Source organism: Phodopus roborovskii, unplaced genomic scaffold (genome assembly GCF_943737965.1).
Source record: "Phodopus roborovskii unplaced genomic scaffold, PHOROB, whole genome shotgun sequence".
In the NCBI taxonomy this organism is placed as follows: domain Eukaryota; kingdom Metazoa; phylum Chordata; class Mammalia; order Rodentia; family Cricetidae; genus Phodopus; species Phodopus roborovskii.
In genome coordinates, this window is record NW_026126448.1 from 672,921 (window position 1) to 693,119 (window position 20,199).

At 37.7% G+C, this 20,199-nt stretch overlaps 1 protein-coding gene across 4 annotated transcripts in view; it reads left to right on the forward strand.

Moving 5' to 3' along the window:
* The window catches only part of Ift25 (intraflagellar transport 25), a 31,914-nt gene that overhangs the window by 3,533 nt on the left and 8,182 nt on the right, over nucleotides 1-20,199 (forward strand). For 3 of the 4 annotated variants that reach the window (XM_051188376.1, XM_051188374.1, XM_051188373.1), the window contains 5 exons: nucleotides 6,452-6,564; nucleotides 13,457-13,563; nucleotides 15,065-15,133; nucleotides 17,318-17,361; nucleotides 19,146-19,360. In XM_051188376.1, the coding sequence (XP_051044333.1) occupies nucleotides 6,467-6,564; nucleotides 13,457-13,563; nucleotides 15,065-15,133; nucleotides 17,318-17,361; nucleotides 19,146-19,259 (432 nt within the window). In that variant the 5' untranslated portion in view covers nucleotides 6,452-6,466 and the 3' untranslated portion in view covers nucleotides 19,260-19,360. Of the gene's footprint in view, nucleotides 1-6,451; nucleotides 6,565-13,456; nucleotides 13,564-15,064; nucleotides 15,134-17,317; nucleotides 17,362-19,145; nucleotides 19,361-20,199 lie in introns of those variants that run through there. The other variant, XM_051188377.1, reaches the window with a different exon arrangement.

Consider the following 20,199-nt stretch of genomic DNA (forward strand, 5'->3'; position numbering starts at 1 on the left):
TTTTCACAGTATAGATACAGACACAGCTCCAGTACTATTGATAACTGTTTTTAAACTATAATAGAAAGTGAATAAATGAATTAAAAGTTATCAGTAATTAATATTAGACCTACAAGATGGCTCAGCTGGGAAAGTGCTTGGTACATATGAGATTGGGCCATCTGGGTTTGATACCCAGAACCCACCTAAAGGTAGAAGGAGAGAACTGACTCCTTAAAGTTGTCCTCTGACTTCACAGGCTTACACTCACATAAACACATGCACACACTCTGTAGTAATAAATAAAACTATTAAAATTTATTATAAAATTAATTGGAGAAGGTATAGAAATCTGGAATAGAACTACCAAATTTGAAATAATAAAAATTTGTTGCAGTGCTGGTCTGGATGTTACATAGGCACACACCTGTGATTCTAGTGCTAGGGAGGCTGAGGCAGGAGAAATATAGGTTTGAGGTCAGCATTGTAAACATAGTGAGAACTTGTCTCAAACAAACAACAACAACATAAACAGACCCTACAAACACTTAGCCAGGTATGAATCAAATATCCCCTGCCCTCCATTCCCGTGTGTGTGTGTGTGTGTGTGTGTGTGTGTGTGTGTGTGTGTGTGTGTGTTTGTGTGTGTGTTACCAAACTTAAGTAACATGTTAGGCAAGCACTCTCCCAATAAACTACTTCTCTATTTTCGAATAATCCCTACCCTATATAAAATTGTTTCAACAACTAGAAAAAGAGCTTTCCAGCTCCTTATTTTCTTTGAAATATCATCTTAATCTCAGGGCTATAAAAATTGATTAAATGGCAGAAAAATTTAAATATGAAAGTATCAAATCTTTGGATAAAAATAATACATCTTGGGCATATAAACTTTTGGGGGGAGGGTGGCGGTACCTGGGAATATTGTAGCATTAGAAACATTTATTTAATTGGCCACATTAATACTCTTAAGAAAAGCCATATGGAGCTGGAGAGGTGGCTCAGCAGTTAAGAGCACTGGGTGCTCTTCCAGAGGTCCTAAGTTCAATTCCTGGCAACTACATGGTGGCTCACAACCATTTGTAATAGGATCTCTCATGCTCTCTTCTGACATGCAGATGTACATGCAAACAGAGCAATCATACCTACAAAAATACATACATAAATAAAAATTTTTAAAAAGCCATATGGTCATCTTAATACATATATTTGATAGAGTGCAATGCTTATTCATATTTAAAAGAAAAAGTTTTAACTAGTACACAAAATTCTTACAACAATAAGTAAAACATCAGCGAATGTGACATTAAATGCTAAAATGTGGTAAATGCCCATTGTTTGGCTAAAAATAAGGAATTTTGAGTGTTGTTTTTATGAAGATCCCCTTTACAACAGTAGTAGGAACTATAGTGATCAAGAGTTAAAAAAAATTTAAGATGGGTAAAGAGATGTTGATAGAACTGTATAATATTTTAAGGACTTAAAAAATCCTAAGTAAATGCAGACATATACTAGACACATGACACGTATTTGTAGAAGCATGCCAATGCTCTCCAATTTAATCTATAAATTTAATGAAATTGTTTCTAATAATTTTCGAGGTGTAGTGCCAAACAAAAAATAGAAGGACTTAACCTTGCTAAGTGTTAAAATGTATACCTGTCAAGCATAGTGATACAGGCCTATAATCAGCACATGAGAGGATGAACCAGGAGGATCAAGTATGCAAGGTCAGTGTGTACTACATGGGAAGTTCAAAGTCAGCTCAGGCTATGTACAAAGACCCTGTCCAGGAAGAAAGGAAGGAAGAAAGAAAGGAGGAAGGAAGAAAAACTATACCATATTCTATCATTTGCTTTCAGCCTACATAACATTAGAGTGTGTCTCTTGAAAATATTATTTGATTGATTCTTAAATTCAGTATAATCTAGTGTTTAATTTAGTAGTGGTAAATGGGGAAATCATTTGTTTTTGTTTAAATTTGTGTACCTGCCCTCTCTCAGTATAGTCAGGTATTTTTCTGGCATTGCATTTTTTTCTTCTGGCTTTTTTATTAGCCTGTTTAGTATTTATATAATAAAATCTTGAAGCTGGGTAATTAATAAAGAAAATAAGTTTATTTAACATACCATTCTGGAGGGCAAAGAACATGCGAATATCTGCTTGACTTGGATGAGGACTTCATAGGTGATAGCATGTAGGGGAGAGGTCACAAGGCAAAGAAGGAAGCAGGAGAGCAGGGAAGGACCAGGTCTATTCACAGAAATGAATCCATTCCTATAAAACCCATTAATAATCCCTTTAGGAGGCCTGTTGTAACCGTTTGCCTCCCTGTCCATTTCATCTCTTAAAGGTCCCACTACCTTACAGTATAGAGACCAAGCTTCCATCATTTGTACCAAATCATTATTAGTTACTATATAATCCTAGGATTATGACATGCGTCCTTAACATCCTAGTGTCTCTGTTGTCTGTCCATCTGTCCATCTGACCATCTGTCTCTGGTTTTGCAGTACTGAGATTTAACCCAAGACATTGCACTTGAGAGTCCAGTACTCTACCACTGAGTTGTATCAGCCCCCTAGTCTATTTTGAATTACTATTATATTACTTCATATTCGGTGTTAAGAATTTTACTAACATGATCTATAAGTATAATTTTATCACCTTCTTCTTGCTTTGTATTATTTATTGCCTTTGCCTTGTTTTTTATTTTTGAGAAAGGTCTTGTATAGCCCAGATTGGTGTCCAGCTTGCTATACGCTTGAGTATCCTTGAGCTTCTAACCCCTTACCTCCCCCTTCTAAGTACTTGAATTATAGGCGCATGCCACCACACCAGGCTATTTTTTAGGCCATTCAGTAGTCCTGGGTTTTTCCTGTAGTTCTTGTTTGATGCTTGTATATGAGCCAAGTACTCTATTACTAAGTTGTGCTTGCAGCCCAGGTCAGCGGTGTTTTTGAGAAAATGTTAAGCTATTGTGTTAATGGTGTATTTTTCATCTCTAGTGCTTCCCATTCTTTCTCACAGATCTGGATGTAGCCTAGAACCATGTGCTGGGAGGTCAATTTTGATTGGACTAAAGCCGACCTACATAATAAAGTACACCTCTGGAGGTATCGGTGTTTCCAGAGATATGTTACTGTGATTTTTGCTCAGTTTTTCTTTTTCTCAGCTGTCGACTAATGTGCCTAAGTAGAAGCTTCTGTGTGTTTGTTCAGCTTAAAGTTTAGAATTTCTTGGAGTTATGAGTTTATATTATAGATTTGGGGAAATTTTCAGCCATATTTCTTCATGATTTTTCCTACATTATTCCATTTCCTCCTTCTAAGACACCAATTCCAATTGTGCATATTTCAAACTAGTTTGATTTTATCTCATAAGTCCAATGCTCTGCACTTGTTTACTTTTTAATTTATTTTTATTTTATGTGAATGGGTGTTTTGCTTGTGTGTGTGTCTGCACACCACATACATATAGTAGCCCCAGAGGCCAGAAAAGGGCATCAGACCTTTTGGAACTGGAGTTCAGAAAGTAGTTAGCTACTACATGAGTGCTGGAAACCAAACCTGGCTCTCCTACAAGAGCAACAAGTGCTGTTAACCACTGAGCCAGTTCTCCAGCTCCCTTCACTTATTTTTTTTTAAGATTTATTTTTGTTTCTGTGTGTGTGTTTCTGTGTGTATGCCGTATGTGTGTAGGTGCTTGTGGAGAACAGAAAAGAGTGTCAGAACCCTTGGAGATGGAGTTAGGATGTGTCTAGAAACTAAATTTGAATCCTCTGGAAAAGCAGCAAATATATATATATATATATAAATGTACATATATATATATATATATGTACATTTATATATTTTTTAGTGTCAGACAAGTACTTTGCCATTACATTACACCTTCAGGCCATATTTATGTTCACCGATCTTTACTTTTTTCTTCGTGTTTATTTCTTTATTTCTTTATTTCTTTATTTATGTGTTGGTGTGCATGTGTATGCCATGGTTCACAAGTAGAAGTCAGGACAGCTTGCAGAGTTGATTCTCTCCTCCACTGTGTGTTCTGGGATTAAAGTCACATCAGTGTGGCTGGAAGTGCCTTTACTGACTGAGCCATTTTGCCAGTCCCACCAATCTTTGCTTAATGCCAAATTCTATGTGATGTTAAGCCCAGCTAACTTTTTTCTTAACTTTAAGTAACTGTATTTTCCAATTCCTAAACTTCTGTGTTGTTCCTTTTGAGTTTTCATTTGTCTTGTGAAACTCACTTTCTGTTCATCCATTTTGTCCATGTTTTTTTCTAAATTATTTGACAGATTTATGAATAGTTGTCTTCGTAACTTCTAGTATAAATTAGCACATGAGGAACTCCAGGACCGAGTCATCTGTTGAGCTGCTTCTAACCTTATTTGATGTAGTGTCTCAACAGAAGGTAGAGTAAATAGATAATTTTCCCCTGGAGAGTTCACATCTTTCACAAATTTTCCTTTGTCTGGGAGCTGGGGTAAGAGACAAATCAATTCTTATGCTGGGTTAGACCATGTTGCAATTTTAGATGTTCAGTTTACTTCTGGTTTCAAATAATTAAGTAGTAAGCTTAATTTCTCCTTCACTGGGTTTGTCTCTTATGTACCCAAACCCAAAGAAACCTTTCTTTGCTTTCAGCTAACACCAGCTTCCTGTCTCTTTGATCTCATGTCAGGTGACATGCCTGGGGGCTGTGCTGCAGCTGTACCTAACCGTACTCAATGGTGCTGCATGTGACATTGATAAATTTCATAAACATGATGAGGGAAAGAAGCCAGATACCAGTAAGCCTGAACTAAAACTCCATGAACATGAAATTTAGACAGAATTAATTCACAGTGTTAGAAATAGGATCACTGTTCCTTGCAGGGAGGAAGCAGAGGTAGGATTGGGAAGGGATGAGGGAGGCTTCTTACAAGCTCTATATCCTAAAGCTTTCTTGAATATATGCTTGTGATTTGGTACCTTTTTTGTGTGCACGTTATAGTTGGGTAGGCGACTCTTGTATCAAAGCCAAAGCCATAAACCAAGCATAGTGAAGTACATCTATAACCTGAGCAGTCAGGAGGGTGAGGCGGGAAAATTAGAGTTTAAGCTAATAGCGAGGAGCTGTTTCAAAAACAAATTTAAAAAGAAAAAATCAAGCTTGGATTGGGAGAAGACATTTATAAAGACACAATTTATGAAATACATTTATGAAACACGATTTGTATCTTGAGTATTGTGTGTGTGCGTGCGCGCGCACATAAAACATCAGAAGAAGGAATCATATTCACTGGAGTTGAGCTTATAGGTAGTTGTGAGCTGCCCAATGTGAGTGCTAGGAACTGAACCTAGTACCCTTGCAAAAAAGAGCCACATGTAGTATGTGCTAGTCAGCTCAGCACTGGGGAATTGTCAATAAGAGACCTTCAGAGGAGGTATATGGTATTCCTGTGGTTATCTTCTGGCATTCTCGGAGGCACCCACAGAGTTGTCAGGTTACATCTAGCTGCATCACCATCAGAACAGGTAGGAGAAGCAGAGGATAGGATCTGAGAAAATCCTCTTGTATCCACCATAGTGGAGCTCAACATGATGACTTCAGCAGAGATGGGTTTAAGTCTCTTGGCCAGATGACTAGTTCAGAATTTTAAAATAAAGTTACCACTTTCCTTATTTCATGTTCTTAGTCACAAAATCATAGCTGCTGTTGTTATGAGTCCCTGTAATTTTAGCTATTGGAGAAGCGGAAGGGGGGAGGCCACATGAGCATAGGAGTTCTTGAGGACAGCATGGCTAACAAAGCAAAACTCTCACCTCAAAAAGTCAACCAAAGATAGTGTGTCAAATTGTAAGTAAGCCTGGGGGGCAGGCCTGAAAACCCAACTCACAGGGAGTAGACAAAAGAGAAAGAACCCTGAGGATAAGAGACCTTATTTCCCCCTGAAAGAAAAATTAAAAAAAAAAAAAAAAAATACGGCCAGGTGTGGAGGCTCATGTCTGTAATCTTAGCACTTGTGGGGCTGGAGCAAAAAGGCTACAGAGTGACCAGTCTCAAAAACAGAAATCCCCAAAGTATATATGCTTACAAAAAACCTGCATTTACCCTCCATATTTTAAAAAATTTCATAAAAACAGCTATATAACTACAATAAAAAAAATCACCCATAATTTATGTCACCATAGCTTGTTAACTATCTTTATATAATAACTGAGGGCTTTAATTTTAGAAGCAGAATAATGTTAGATCAAGTAGTCAAAGACATTTTGTGGAATATGGACGTGGGAATCATTGTACTTTATAGGTCATCCCAGGGAGAGGGCAAGAGTTTGCAGAAACATGTTTACGTCCCTCCCACATTTTGAATAGCTTGGTTGTTATACCGTGTGCTAGGCAACAGCTTTGCTTTCTCTTCTGTTGAGAATAGAGAGTTTGCTTCTTTATGACTGTATTTTAATAAAATTTTCAGGCTAAACACTTTGAGATGAGGAAGGTTGATCTCTGTTCAAGTTCTGAAGGGACTGAGGTGATTCTGGCTACCTCCAGTGATGAAAAGCACCCACCTGAGAATATCATTGATGGGTAAGAGTGGCTGTTCCTTCTGTCCTACTTCCAGGGTTAGGGTTAGAGCAGGGAGCCCTATTTTGTAACCACTGGCACTATTAAGTAGTTTAATAAACATTTAGTGAGGTGGATGACTTCATAGTATCTTATTTCTGGAGTCATTCTTCAAACTAATTCAGTTGTGAATATTTAAGGTTTTTATCCTAAATAATTCTTAGATTGACCTCCGTGGGCAAACAGGTTCAGTTTTTTGTTTTTCTTTTTTCAATTTTTTCTCTTTTTTAGTGTTGGAAATTGGACCCAGGGTAGACAAGTACTCTACCATCATGCTGTTCCCTCAGCTCTTTTTCTGTTTATTTGTGCTTTGGGTTTTCTAAGACAGGGTCTTAGTGTAACCTAGATTTATCTTAAACTCAAAATCCTCCTGTTCAGCCTTCAGAGTCCAAGCTTATAGTTGTGTTCCACCATTCCTAGTTTGCAAATGGGTGTGTGTGTTTTAAATTTTATTTTTATTTTATGTGTATTGGTGTTTTGCTTATATATGTGTATATGTATGCAATACTCAAGGACAGAAGAAAGTGTCAGATCCTCTGGAACTGGAATTATTAGATTTAAGTTACAGTTGTGAGTTGCCATGTGGGTGCTAGGAACTAAACCCAGATCAGATCTTCTGTAAGAGGAGCCAGTGCTCTTAACTGTTGAGCTGTCTGTCTAGTTCATAAATAGATTTTTTTAAAAGGGGGTTACCAAAACAAAAATCCAAGACAGCAACTTCATTCTAAAGAAGAATAAATTTTAATATCTGGTTTTAGTTTAATTCCAAATTCTCTTGGAAATAGAAATATATAAACATTGTTATTTCTTTTATACTGCCTGTTTGCTCACTGGTCCAAACAACATCTTTGCTGAGTAGGATGCCTCACTTCTGGTCTTTCCTGCTGTAGTTGAACTTTCTTGGCCCACCAGTTTACAATTAACAACTCAGAGACTTATTAATTATGAAAGCTTAGCCTTACCTTAGGCTTTTCCCAACTAGCTCTTATAACTTAATGTTTATATTAATAAATGTTTTACCATGTGGCATTACCTTTCTTCCATTCCTGTTTCCTCTCTGTGTCTTGTTGGAGGAATCCGTGAGTCTCTGCCTTGATTTCTCCTTCCTTTCTGCCTGGAAGTCCCACCTTTTCTCTTCTGTCTAGCTATTGGCCATTTATCCCTTCATTAAACCAATCAGAAGGATCCTTAGCCAGAGACACATCTTTACAGTGTAAATAAATATTCTGAAACATCCTGCATTGTGTACTTCATTCCAATTTCCACTTGGCCAGGCCTAGAGTTTATTCTACATAGACCTTTAACTTCAAGAAAAAGTGGCTAATGAGAACACACCTCTTTTATTTATTTATTTAAAAATTTGGTTTTAGATGTGGTGTTTTGCCTACACATGTATCTATATACCAGATGTGTACAGTGCCTGGAGAGGCCTGAAGAGAATGTCAGATCCCCTTGACTGGAGTTACAGACCATTGTGAGCCACCTTGTGGGTTCTGAGTCTTCTGGGAGAGTAGCCAGTACTCTTAACTACTGAGCCATCTCTCTAGTCTGAGAACACCCCTCTTACATCATTCTGGCTTATTACTCTTCTAAATCCTCTCAATGTGTATACTTAACCACAGTTTGACTGGTGGAATCGTATAATTTTAGAGCTGCAGGAAGACAGGTGTACACATTAAACACTGGTTTTAATTATTGAAGTAGAGCCAGTTGTAAGATGGAGATGTTGTAAGTCTCCATAATATATTGTGCTTGAGCAAGAACTCAGCAATCAGATCAGACCTCTTCCTTCAAGGTCAGTTGTTGCTCCTTGGTAACACCTTTTCCCTCAGACAGGGTTACTTCATGTCTTTGCTAGGCTCCAGGGACATTCGTTTAAATCCCTATTGTGAAATTGTGTGATTTGGTTTTATTTTTTGTAATTGTTTATACTGTTAGTGTCCTCTCTCAGCAAAATTCTTGGAAATCAGTCTGTGTTTTGTTTACCTTTGACTCTACAGAATCTTGAACTGCTTGTTAACTACTTTGTTGATTTAGAACACCAAATATTTGTTAGACTTGACTAATGTTCGAAATCATGAGTGATTTTTACACATGTACACATATATAAATGTATACACACACATGTATGTGACTGCAAATTTGTATAGAGTTTTACAATTTGGGAAGTGATAAACACATATAAAAACTATCTCCACCTGGGTGTTGGTGGCACACACCTTTAATCTCAGCACTCAGGAGGCAGAGGCAGGTGGCTCTCTGAGTTCGAGAGTTTGAGGCCAGACTGGTTTACAGTGCTAGTTCCAGGACAGGCTCCAAAGCAATACAGAGAAACTCTGTCTTGAAAAAACCAAAACAATAAAAACGATCTTCAACTGGGCATTTTATCTCATACCTATAATCTTGTAGTACTGGGAGAGTGAGGCAGGTGGGAAACTGCCTTGAATTCAAGGCTAGCCTCGACTGCATAGTGAGACCCTGCCTCAAAGTGGGGAGGAACACTGAAGAGATACATGTCTCAGAGATTAAGAATGCTTGTTGCTCTGGGAGAGGACTAGAATTTCCTTCTTAGCAGTCATGTTAGATGGCTCACAAACTCCTGTAACTCCAGCTCCAAGGGATCTAACATTCTCTTTTGACCTCTGGGGGAACTGTCTGGGCAAATAGCATAAGCAGACATTCTTGTGTTCATGGACACACACATATACACACAAAGCAAATAAACCTTTTTAAAAATACTTTCAAACTCATCTTAAAGATGAACAAAAGGATTATCAAAGGCAAAACAATTTGTTAAAAAAAAGTCACACAGATAAACGAACAACAAAACCAACTAACACCCATGTCCTCCAACTCCAACTAAAGGTTCTGTATGATAATTCAAACTTAAGGCTTGAATAAAAAACTTAATACCTAGATGGGTGGTGGTGCACACCTGTAACCCCAGCACTTGTGAGACAGAGTTCAAGACCAGCTTGGTCTACAAGAGCTAGTTCCAGGACGGCCTCCAAAGCCACAGAGGAAACCCTGTCTCAGAAAAAAACAAAAACAAACAAACAAAAAAACACCTTAATATCTGCCTTTGTTTTCCTTTGTTTTATATTCCCTGTGAAAGTCAAGTAATTTATCCCAATGACTTGGTATAGAAAAATGAGTGTACACATACACACAGAACTGTGATTTGTCTTAAGTTGTTCATTTAGAATAGAAGTCTTTCCAGAAATATCATTCACTTGAATTGGAGATAGATAATTTTTTCTAAGGCAAGCTTATGCAAATACCCCCCTAAAGCCTTTAAAAATTTTGTATATGAGTGTTTGCCTTCATGTATGCATTTGTATCATGTGCGTGTCTGGTGCCATGGAGGCCAGAAGAGGGCATCAGATCCCCTGAAATTTGAGTTATGGGCGGTTATAAGCTGCCACTTGCGTGCTAGGAATTGAACCTAGGTTCTCTGAGGAATCAGTGCTCTTAAGTGCTGAGCCATCTTTCCAACCCCAGAGATTTTTAATCTATGTAGTTCTAGCAAACACAAACAGGATTTATACAGTTATAAATTATTTCCTGCTCAGAGATTTGTTTTTATCTAAATGGAAACAGCTACAGAGTTACCTGGAGAAAGTGATGCTGTAAATTTATTCCTATAATGGAGATTTATCTTATGCCCCTAGTGAATGCTTTAACTTTCCTTAGAAGTTAGTTGTATTATTATTATTATTTTTGTTATTGTCTGTCCTGTTTTTGGGGGATATAGTCTCTTGTAATCGGGCTGGCAGAGAACCCACTATAACTTTGAGCTCCTGATCTTTCTGCCTCTGTTCCCCCAATCCTGGGATCACACTTCCCTAGAAAGAAGGATTAACATGAATGCGTTACTTCTTCTTGACCCTGCCTTTGTCCTCTCTACTTAATATGTCAGTAAAAAGGGAGAAAAGAAACTCCACAAAGGAAACAACAAAGCTAGATGTGAGCTATCTCAGCATTTGGAAGGCTAGGACAGGAGTGCCCCAGTGAAGTTAAATAAATATTCATCTACCCCCACACTGTGAGAAAGAAGCATAGTACATATAAATCATATAAATAGAAACATACATATTGTGGCTTGAGGTTTTTTGTTTCTTTGTTTTGTTTTTAAAGCAGGATGTTATTAAATGAAGCAATTTATTGTGTATCCTGGGCTGGCCTCAAGCAATCCTACTCCCTTTGTTTTTTAAATGCTCAGAATTATACATGCGCTATCACCATGCCTATCTCACATGAAATCTATTGTTTATTGGTTTTGTTTTTTTATTTTTTTGACTTTATGGGTATGGGTGTTTTGTCTGTACACCTCATGTGTGCCTGGTACCCACAGAGGCCAGAAGAGGGTGTCAGATTCCCTGGCACTACAGTTGTAGATGGTTGTGAGCCACCATGTAAGCAATGGGAATCAAACTTAGGTCCTTTGCAAGAACATCCAGGACTCTTAACCTATGAGCCATCTCTCTAGCCCCCTTTTTGCGTTTTTACGACAAAGTCTAAGTATGTAATTGACTGGCCTGGAAATCTTGAACTTGCCAGGATCCTCCTATTTTAGCATGAGCTACCACACCCTGTTGCCATGGATACTGTTGTGATCCTTTCACTTACATGATTTTAAAGTTCCTCTATTTTGTAATACATATTATTATTTAATTTTTATTGTCAAACAATATTCATTATGCTGATGGAGCACATAGTATTTATGCATTTTTAAGTAGATAGACATTATTTCTACTTTTCCAGTTTTACATAAAAAACAGCCCTTCGGGCTAGTGAGATGGCTTCATAGTTAAACCCTGTCTCAACCCCCTGACTCAAAAGAAAGAAAAGGGGGGGATTAGTAGAGTTAGTAAGTAAACTCAGTGGATACAAAAATCAAGGTATTATTAAAATTAATTGTATTACTATATCTTAATTGGAAGTAAACATTTCTAAATTTCAGTTACAGAAGCTGGAGATGTAGCTTAGTTGGTAGAGTGCTTGCCTGCATGCATGAAGCCCAGATTTAGTTCCCAGAATGGTATAAACTGAGTGTAGTGGTGCATACATGTAATCCCAGCACTTGGAAGGTGGAGAGATGTAGAAGTAGGAAGATGAACTAACTGTTCAAAGTCATTCTCAGATACATAGCAAGTTTCAGGCCATCCTGAGCAAACTTGTGAAACTTTGCTTCAAAAAAAAAAAAAAAAGAACAAAACAGCACAAGTGCTCGACAGTGGTGTGTACATCTTTAATCCCAGCATTATTCAGGAGGCAAAGGAAGCTGGATCTCTGTGAGTTCAAGGCCAGCCTGGTCTCCAGAACAAGTTCCAGGCAGCTAGGGCTGTTACATCTTGGACTGAGGGGAGTGGGGCAGAACAAGCTAAGGATGTGGCTCATCAGTACAACCTTTCGTAGAGCATACAAGGCCCCTGGTTCACCCTCCTGCAGAAAGTAATAGTCATTTCAAAAATCATTGCAAGGCCCATGATGGAAATCAAAGCAGTTGTTGGCTAAGGGAATGTCGAACCTGTCTGGAGGGCTCTGCACGCCTTTAATCCCTGCACTTGGAAGGCAGAGGCAGGCAGATCCCTCTGAGTTCAAGGCCATCCTGTCATACAAAGCTACACAGAGAAACCCTGTCTCAAAAAATCAAAGACAAGCAAACAAACAAAAGAAACTGTCTGGAGGAAAAATAAGGGAATTTCTGGAATCATGGGGAAGTGCTCTATCCTCATTGAGAATATTCATTAACTTAGTGAATCAGTTACATAAGAATATACATTCATCAAAACATATTATACTTAATTTTTATTATATGTAACTTTTTCTCCCAAAAAACAAAGAAAAGGCTTATATTGTTTAAAGTAGAAATGATTATTCCTATAGCCAATGCCATACATGCAACAGACTATTTTATATACGGTATTGACTATAGAAATTTTATACACACACACACACACACACATATGTATGTATGTATATATAGTGTATATGTATGAGACTTTAATTGAAACTTCATGTTTTGTTTTCAGCAAACATTGTTCATATACTAGGGGTCCCCTACTATAATAGTTATTAAAACATAAAAATAAAGAAAGGTTAGGTCTGAAGAGATGGCACAGAGGTTAAGAGCACTAACTGTTCTTCTAGAGGTTCTGAGTTCAATTCCCAGCAACCACTTGGTGGCTTACAACCATCTATAATGAGATCTGATGCCCTCTTCTGGTGTGTAAACAAAATATTGTATACATAATAATAAACACTTTTTAAGACGACCCTGTTAAAAGTAAAGAAAGGCAAGTGTCTGGGTCCATAGGAGCCATAAAAGTGCAATAGATATGTGTCTAGGGTGGGAACGGATGCTATGAGGCAAGTGGAAAACACAGGACATAATTTCTCATCTGCTAGAGTTGGAGTAGGGAACCAAACCTTTTGCAAGAGGAAGAAGGGCTTTGAGGTCAAGAGAGCTCATTAAGTTAGCTAGAGAAGCATGAGTCTATATGATGTGTTTGAGAGTTGTAAGCAGCTGGCTGTGGCAGCAGTGATGGGATGATGTAGTAATGGGAGGCAATGTACTTTAATGATGGAAATAAAGAGGCTGGGTTTACAGTCAGTAGGGGGCTGCTGAAGACTTTTAGATGGGAGTGACATCAGTTTTGTTTCAGCAATTTAAAAGAGGGTATCCATCAGTAGTTTAAAAATAAGTACTAAAGTTGGGGAATTCATAGGCAGAACTAAGTTACAAAGGGATTTTAAAATAAAACGGTAGCCATTTTTAATGTTCATTCATTAGAACATTATGATTAATTTTTATATCTGCCTATTCCTTTTATTCTTTTAAAATTAACATTAGGAATCCAGAAACCTTTTGGACCACCACCGGCATGTTTCCCCAGGAATTCATTATTTGTTTTCACAAACATGTAAAGATTGAAAAGCTTGTGATCCAAAGTTACTTAGGTAAGCAAGTCACATATGAACTTTGTATTATTCTTTGATTTTTCCATAGGCAGAGGACACATGTCACATTTTGGCAAAGAGCTAGTTTTTCTATACAGCATGGGACCCTGTTTTATTGCTAAAGTGGGAGGTGGAGAATATGGGTTAACTGCCTTCAGCACAGTTAGCCTCTCTTAAACTGTAAATTTGAAACCCTTCCAAAGCACATCATAATTTCCATGCAGCTTATTGTGTGAAAGTCTTTGGCAGAAGATTCAGTTAGGATGTAAGAAGCTGGCTTGCCAGGATGCTCAGTCCTATGACATCTTCATCCTGGGTTCATTTAGCCTATAGTCTCAGATTCTTTCCGTAAATCTGATAACCCAGATTATTCCCACTGGATAGTTTTGATTCTTCTATCACTAATGACATTTTTCTGGGGATTAGGAATGGAATCTCCCCTTGGAACATTAAGTCCTGTCTGTGATAAAGTGTATCAGACATAATCATGGCAGGAAACAGAATAGATCCCAGATGTTTCAAATGAAGAGACTTTATTAATAGATCTACTTATATAATTCTGGCCTGAGCTGCAGGAATGAATAAGGGATAATGGCTCTCAGAAACTAGCTACAGCAGGGAGCTACTGCTGTCCTGGGACTAGGAAAGGAAAGTGTTACCAGACCTCAGAGAGATTTGGGGGCGGTATGGAGGGACCTGGCTAGCAGGAGCTATATAGTCTTGAAGGCACAGGACCACTATCAAAGATATGGTATGAAGCAGGACAGAGTGTAAATAAAATATCCAGTTTTCACTTTCTACCCTCTAGTTTTCTGGTGCCTGCCACTAGCCAGCTCCAAAGAGAAGCTAGTTGGTCTAGGAGAAACAATCCATAGAAGCAAGCCCCTCCAGAATAGGACAGAGAAGGGGAAGGATAGTTTTTGGTGGGGGGGTGTCATGTGGGGTCCTTCTGCTTATACAGAAGAAAGATAACTGCATTCTTGGTATGCTTCTGTAATGAATTATGGAGGACCTAGAGCAGAAAGGCCTCATGTGTAAATGAACTCTTGTTCTGCAGTTGCTAGCTTTAGTCCATTGGACACCTTGTCTGGCTTCTGTAAGCCCGTGTCCTCATCAGGAAAGTGGGTTAGTAATACCTTTCTCATAAAGACTTTAGCCAAGAAAGAATGAACAAAGATGCCTGACTCAGCATGTTCTCCATAAAGGCTTACAACCATGGCTACCAGAAGAATTGCAACCACTATATAAACACTCCAGACAATAACCAGATTCAGAAAAGCTCTGTTAGATTTGTGCTCTGAGTGATGAACAGTGGCAAGATTGCCATTACACATTGTTACATTTTGCCATAGGGACTTAGGGAAAAACAGTCTTAGCTTCCAGGATGTGTTCTCAGCACTTTGTATAGTACCCACCAATCTATGGCAGTCAAGTAGCAGGGAAACAACAAAATGGAATTAAATTGCTAATTAGCATTTATTTGTCCTATTTATAATGGCAGTGCGGACCTTGAGGATTGAAAAGACCACATCTAAAGAGCCATTCGATTTTGAGCAGTGGGTTGAAATAGGTATGTATGCTGCCAGTATTTTCTGAGCATGAGGGAGTATTGCGGTAAATAAGGATCAGGATAAACAAATAGGCCGAATAGATGTTTATTCAGGGAGAAATAACTTACAACCTAGACAGATGAACACCAGGAAATTCAACCCGATCCTCTCCTGTCCGAGTCACGCCAGAAAGAGAGCGCCTTCCTGGCCCCCTCCGACCTCCTACCTCAGGTCACCTCCGCCCATCGCTCCACCCCCCAATGGGCGTGGTCAGTGCTACAAGGGAGTAGACGCCTGGCCTCTTACTCTATGATACCAACTACATTTTGGTAAATAAAAGGTGATTTTAATGATTCTTTAACACAGATAAGGCCTAGAAAGATATAAATTTTGTAGTCTTCTTCACATAAGGTTTATATAACAGTTAACATGTTCAAATTTTAGATTATCAAAAATAGAGGCTTTTATGAGCTAATGGTTTATATATGATAAGCAAGCAAATATTGGTTTTGTGCCTTTCCTTCCTGGCTAATGATACTATTTATTTAAACTAAGCTGGGTATGGTGGCACATGTCCTCAATCCCAAGATTCAGAAAATAGAGGTAGGGGGAATCTCTGAGTTTGATCTACATAGATCTTTCTAGGCCAGCCAGCATGACATAGTAAGTCCCTGTTTCAACAAAAAAGTTTTTTAATAAACATCATCAGCTAAATTCTATCTTCCATTTAAGTACAAACATACATAATGACTTCATGTGCCCATCTCCTTTTCTTAGCAAGTACCATGAAAACAGTAGAATAAAAACACATGAAACTAGAGGGAGAAAAGAAAACATAAACCTAGTGAACCAGGCAAATGTAGATCACTAGCTATTATTGCCAGGGGGACAGGCAGAACTTTAGAACACAGCACAGGTTACAATAGTGCCTTCCAAGGAAATATGGAGAATATGCTAATTTATTACATGGAACCCCAGGAAGGCCTAAATTTGACAGCAGCAGGCAATGTGGAAAGTATGAATTAGACTAGTTTATAATTGGTTTCTTATTTTAGCATTGTACTGTTCATGTAGTTAGACCAGGAAGTGGGCATGTGGTCTACTTACCACAATATAAACTTAATTTATAAATATGTAAGAAAGAGAGTATAAACATATTATAATTCAAGAAAAAACCCTAAATTTAAAAAAAATAATTATTTGTTTAATGTATATGGATATTTTGTTTGCATGTATATCTATACACCATGCCTGGTGCCCACAGAGGCCAAAAGGTAAGCATCAGATCCCCTGGGACTGTAGTTACAGACAGTTGTGAGTTGCTTTGTGGGTTCTGAGAATAGAACCTAGGTCCTCTAGAAGAACTGTCAGTGCTTTTAACCACTGAGCCATCTCTGAGGACCCCAGCCTCCACCTCCAACCACCACTTTTTATACAGTTTTTTATACTGTATGTAGTCTAGATTGATCTGGAATTTACTATAATCAGTCCTTCTGCCTCTGTCTCCTGAGTGCTAGGATTTCTGGTACATACCACGATACCAGGCTAGAAAGTGGAAAATATTTATTGCTTGGGAGCATAACCAGACCAGAGGAGAAGGCACAAGAAAGAAGAGGATAATAGTTTTTTATTATCTAAGGAAAGCATTAGGGAGCAGAAAAAAAGCTTCTAGGCTCTTATTTCCCAAAGACTTCCCCTTTGGTCCTGGATAGATTTTGAAGTTCTGTACATTATTTGGTACAAATTAATGTCAAAAGGTATTATTATATTAACTAAATAGTTCACATTTCTGAAAGAACACTCAATGTAAATAACTCATGGCTAAGTAAATTATTCCAGTAGTATGTACTAAACTCGAGTACCAGAAGAGATCATGTCACAGGTCATTCTACATCACAGTGAAATTTTCCTGTGGGAAAAATGGCTCCTTCCATAAAAGTCTGAAATTACTAAGAGCTTAATCAATAAAGGGGGGGGGTTTCCTGCATTTTACCAATTTTTTTATATTTGCATATTTTATAGCTCATTAGTTTTTTTTTAAATCCAAATGTCTTTTATCAAATCAACCCCCAAATAATGATAATTCCTTTAAATCTGGCTTAATTTATAGTTTGCCATAAAATCACTTTTTGCTGGGCACAAATTTTCATAGCTATCCTCATATATTTGAACTTTAATCTATTTCTATTAAATTTGTGTTTTAGATTTAGTACACACAGAGGGGCAGCTTCAAAACGAAGAAATTGTGGTAAGTGTACATACTTTATAGAGATAGGGTTATCTTTAGTGAACCTAATTTAGATTTTAAACTTTCCTAGTATGAGTTATTCATGATGAATATACTCTGCCTACTAACCATTAGAGATTATTCTCAATAATATTATTAGCTAAATGTATTATTAATTACACCTTTTTTTTCTAACCAATCCTGGAGAAAGTGGCTACATGGATAGAACAGAATTGAATTCATTATTTGTTTAATTTTGTTCAATCATTTATTTTTAAAGTATTTGTTTACTTTCTTTCATTTGATTCTGTAAGCCATTTAGACTAGGAGACTAAAAGGGTTGAGATGTCAAAGTTAGATGTTAATTACACGTGAAAGGACAAGAGAGGTTTAAATAAGGGAACTAGAGCATAGGATCAGCAACAACTAAGCCAGAGAGCTGAAGTGGAAAGAGAATCAATGTTTTCCGACAGCATTCCATTGGGCTCTCCTTGTCAAGTGGAATGAACACCCGCTGACCTAAGCTGCTGCTTCATCAGGAGTCCTCTGTCTCTCTCTGCTAGCTTGCCAAGCCCTTGTTTTAAACAAACAGAAACTAGTAAAACACTCCAAGTGTGTTTAGGAGCCCGTGTTGGTGTACAGCTGCTCTCCAAGACATCTAGAGTGGCTTCCTACCTGTGGGGTTTGCAGCTTTGCATCCTGCCAGCAACTGCTTTGAAATCAGCATTTCAAACACTCTTCACAGAGGGTGGGGAGAGCCCAGTCCACTGACAGTGTAAGCGTTAAGACTTGAGTTTGCTCTCTAGCACCCACACAAAGATGTGGGACATGGTGGCACCCACATGGAAACCCAGTGCTGGGGAGGCAGAGACAGACAGAGCATCTTTGGGGCTCGTCATCCAGGGACTGGAGAGGCCAGTGGGACCACCAATTAAAGATTAATTATGCTGATTCTATGGTTATGGTTAGGAAGCCTCTGTATTCTTTGGTATCTGTTAAAGACTCACTGGGGAGGGTTATATAGAACATTTGGAAAGTAGTGAGGCAGATTGGGAGGCTGGAAACCACTCACTCTTTTATTATTGTCATAGCAGAATGATTCCATTCTCTCTTGTACCTGTTGACCATATAGCTCAGATAGTTACAACAAAAATGTGTAGAAAACATTGAATCATTTTTTAAACAATATTATATCCCAGGCTTTATAATTATGTTTTTAAGGTACTGTTTACATATTTACATACATTTAAGCTAATTTATTTTTTTCTGTCATTACAAATAATTCATAGGGAACATTAATACATGCTCTGGACATTATGACCTTCACCTTTTTAAAATTTTATTTCCTAGGATTAAGTTTCATGGAATGAAATTGCTGGGTACAAGAGTATAAATATTTTATGGCTTTTTACATATATTGCCAAATTGGTTTCCAGGGAAATTATATAAATGTGATAGGATAGTCATGCTTCAGGATAGTATATCCAAGGCATCGTTAACTGATAGAAACCACTTAGCATAAACAGTACTTTAGAAAGAAACTTGTAAAACAGTTGGTCAGCAATGTACATTTGTAATTTATAGTCCTCCCACTGTTTTTCATAAAACCAAGAGTGATAGATACCATGATGAATCACTCCCAGACAACTGCTAGACAAAGCTGGCTTGTCTTCTGAACTCTGCCTTATATTCTGTTACACGTTAGAAAGTTACTCTTCGTCAAAGCCTCTGTTCTGCCAACTGCCTGTTAATAGTTTGCTAGGATTACTAAAAGCATCTATATTGATTTTTTTTTTCCCTTACAGGCACGAGATGGCTATGCCACTTTCTTGAGATTCATTATTGTTTCAGCCTTCGATCATTTTGCATCTGTGCATAGCATTTCTGCAGAGGGACTAGCAGTTTCAAGTCTTTCCTAGTAATTATAACAAAATTCTCTGAACTACTTTTAAAATATAGTTCTAGAAGCACAATATGTTTCTTTGGTATGTTTACTATTAAATAGATTTTTACCACTGTTTCCATGTTTATTCATATTTTCTTCAGTATTTTTGACAAAGAAATTCTGGTTACGTGAGTCAGCAGTGTTGGAGGTGATGAGGAAACTTTGACTTCAATATACAGCTTACTCAAGGAAATGACTCTATATGAAAATGTATAACTCATTGTGCCTCCATAGCATCTACTATAGAGCCTGTCAGATCTCTGTGCATTGAGTTTTTAATTTATTAAGTGATTGTTGCAAAAGCTAAGTGAGCAGTAAAAGCAGTAAGCAGTATGGGAGTCTAGGGGAGGAAAAGTACTCAGGGGAGGTGTGACTACAGTCCTGGGACCCAGCCAGATTAAAAGCAAGCCAATTTGTGGTTTTGGTTTTGGTTTTGGTTTTGGGGGTTGTTTTGTTGCTGTTGTTGCTATTGTTATTGTTGTTTTTTGGTTCATGATGCTTTATCTTAATTTTGATGATTTTTTTCCCTTATTTATGATTTGAAAAGATGTCAAAGAAATAACATAATCTGTATTTCCCCAAAACAGTCATTATTGACATCATTTTATGTCCTGATATTTTTATGAAGTGGATAGAATGATTGAGTAAGACTTCTCTGACTATGTCTTACTATTGTTTTATTTTATTTAAGTGACCAATGGAGCAAAAAAAACCAAATTGCAAAATCCACCTTCTTCCCTCTGTCTCCATGTCTCCCCTCCTAAGAATACCAGTTGTATCGAATTAAGCGTCCATCCTACTCAGTATGATCTGATCCTAACTAGTCATATCTGCACTGAAGGCTCAAGTAGGGTCACACTCATGGCCTCAGTTATTATGACTTTATTGTGTCATGTGGAGAATGGAGTTCAACC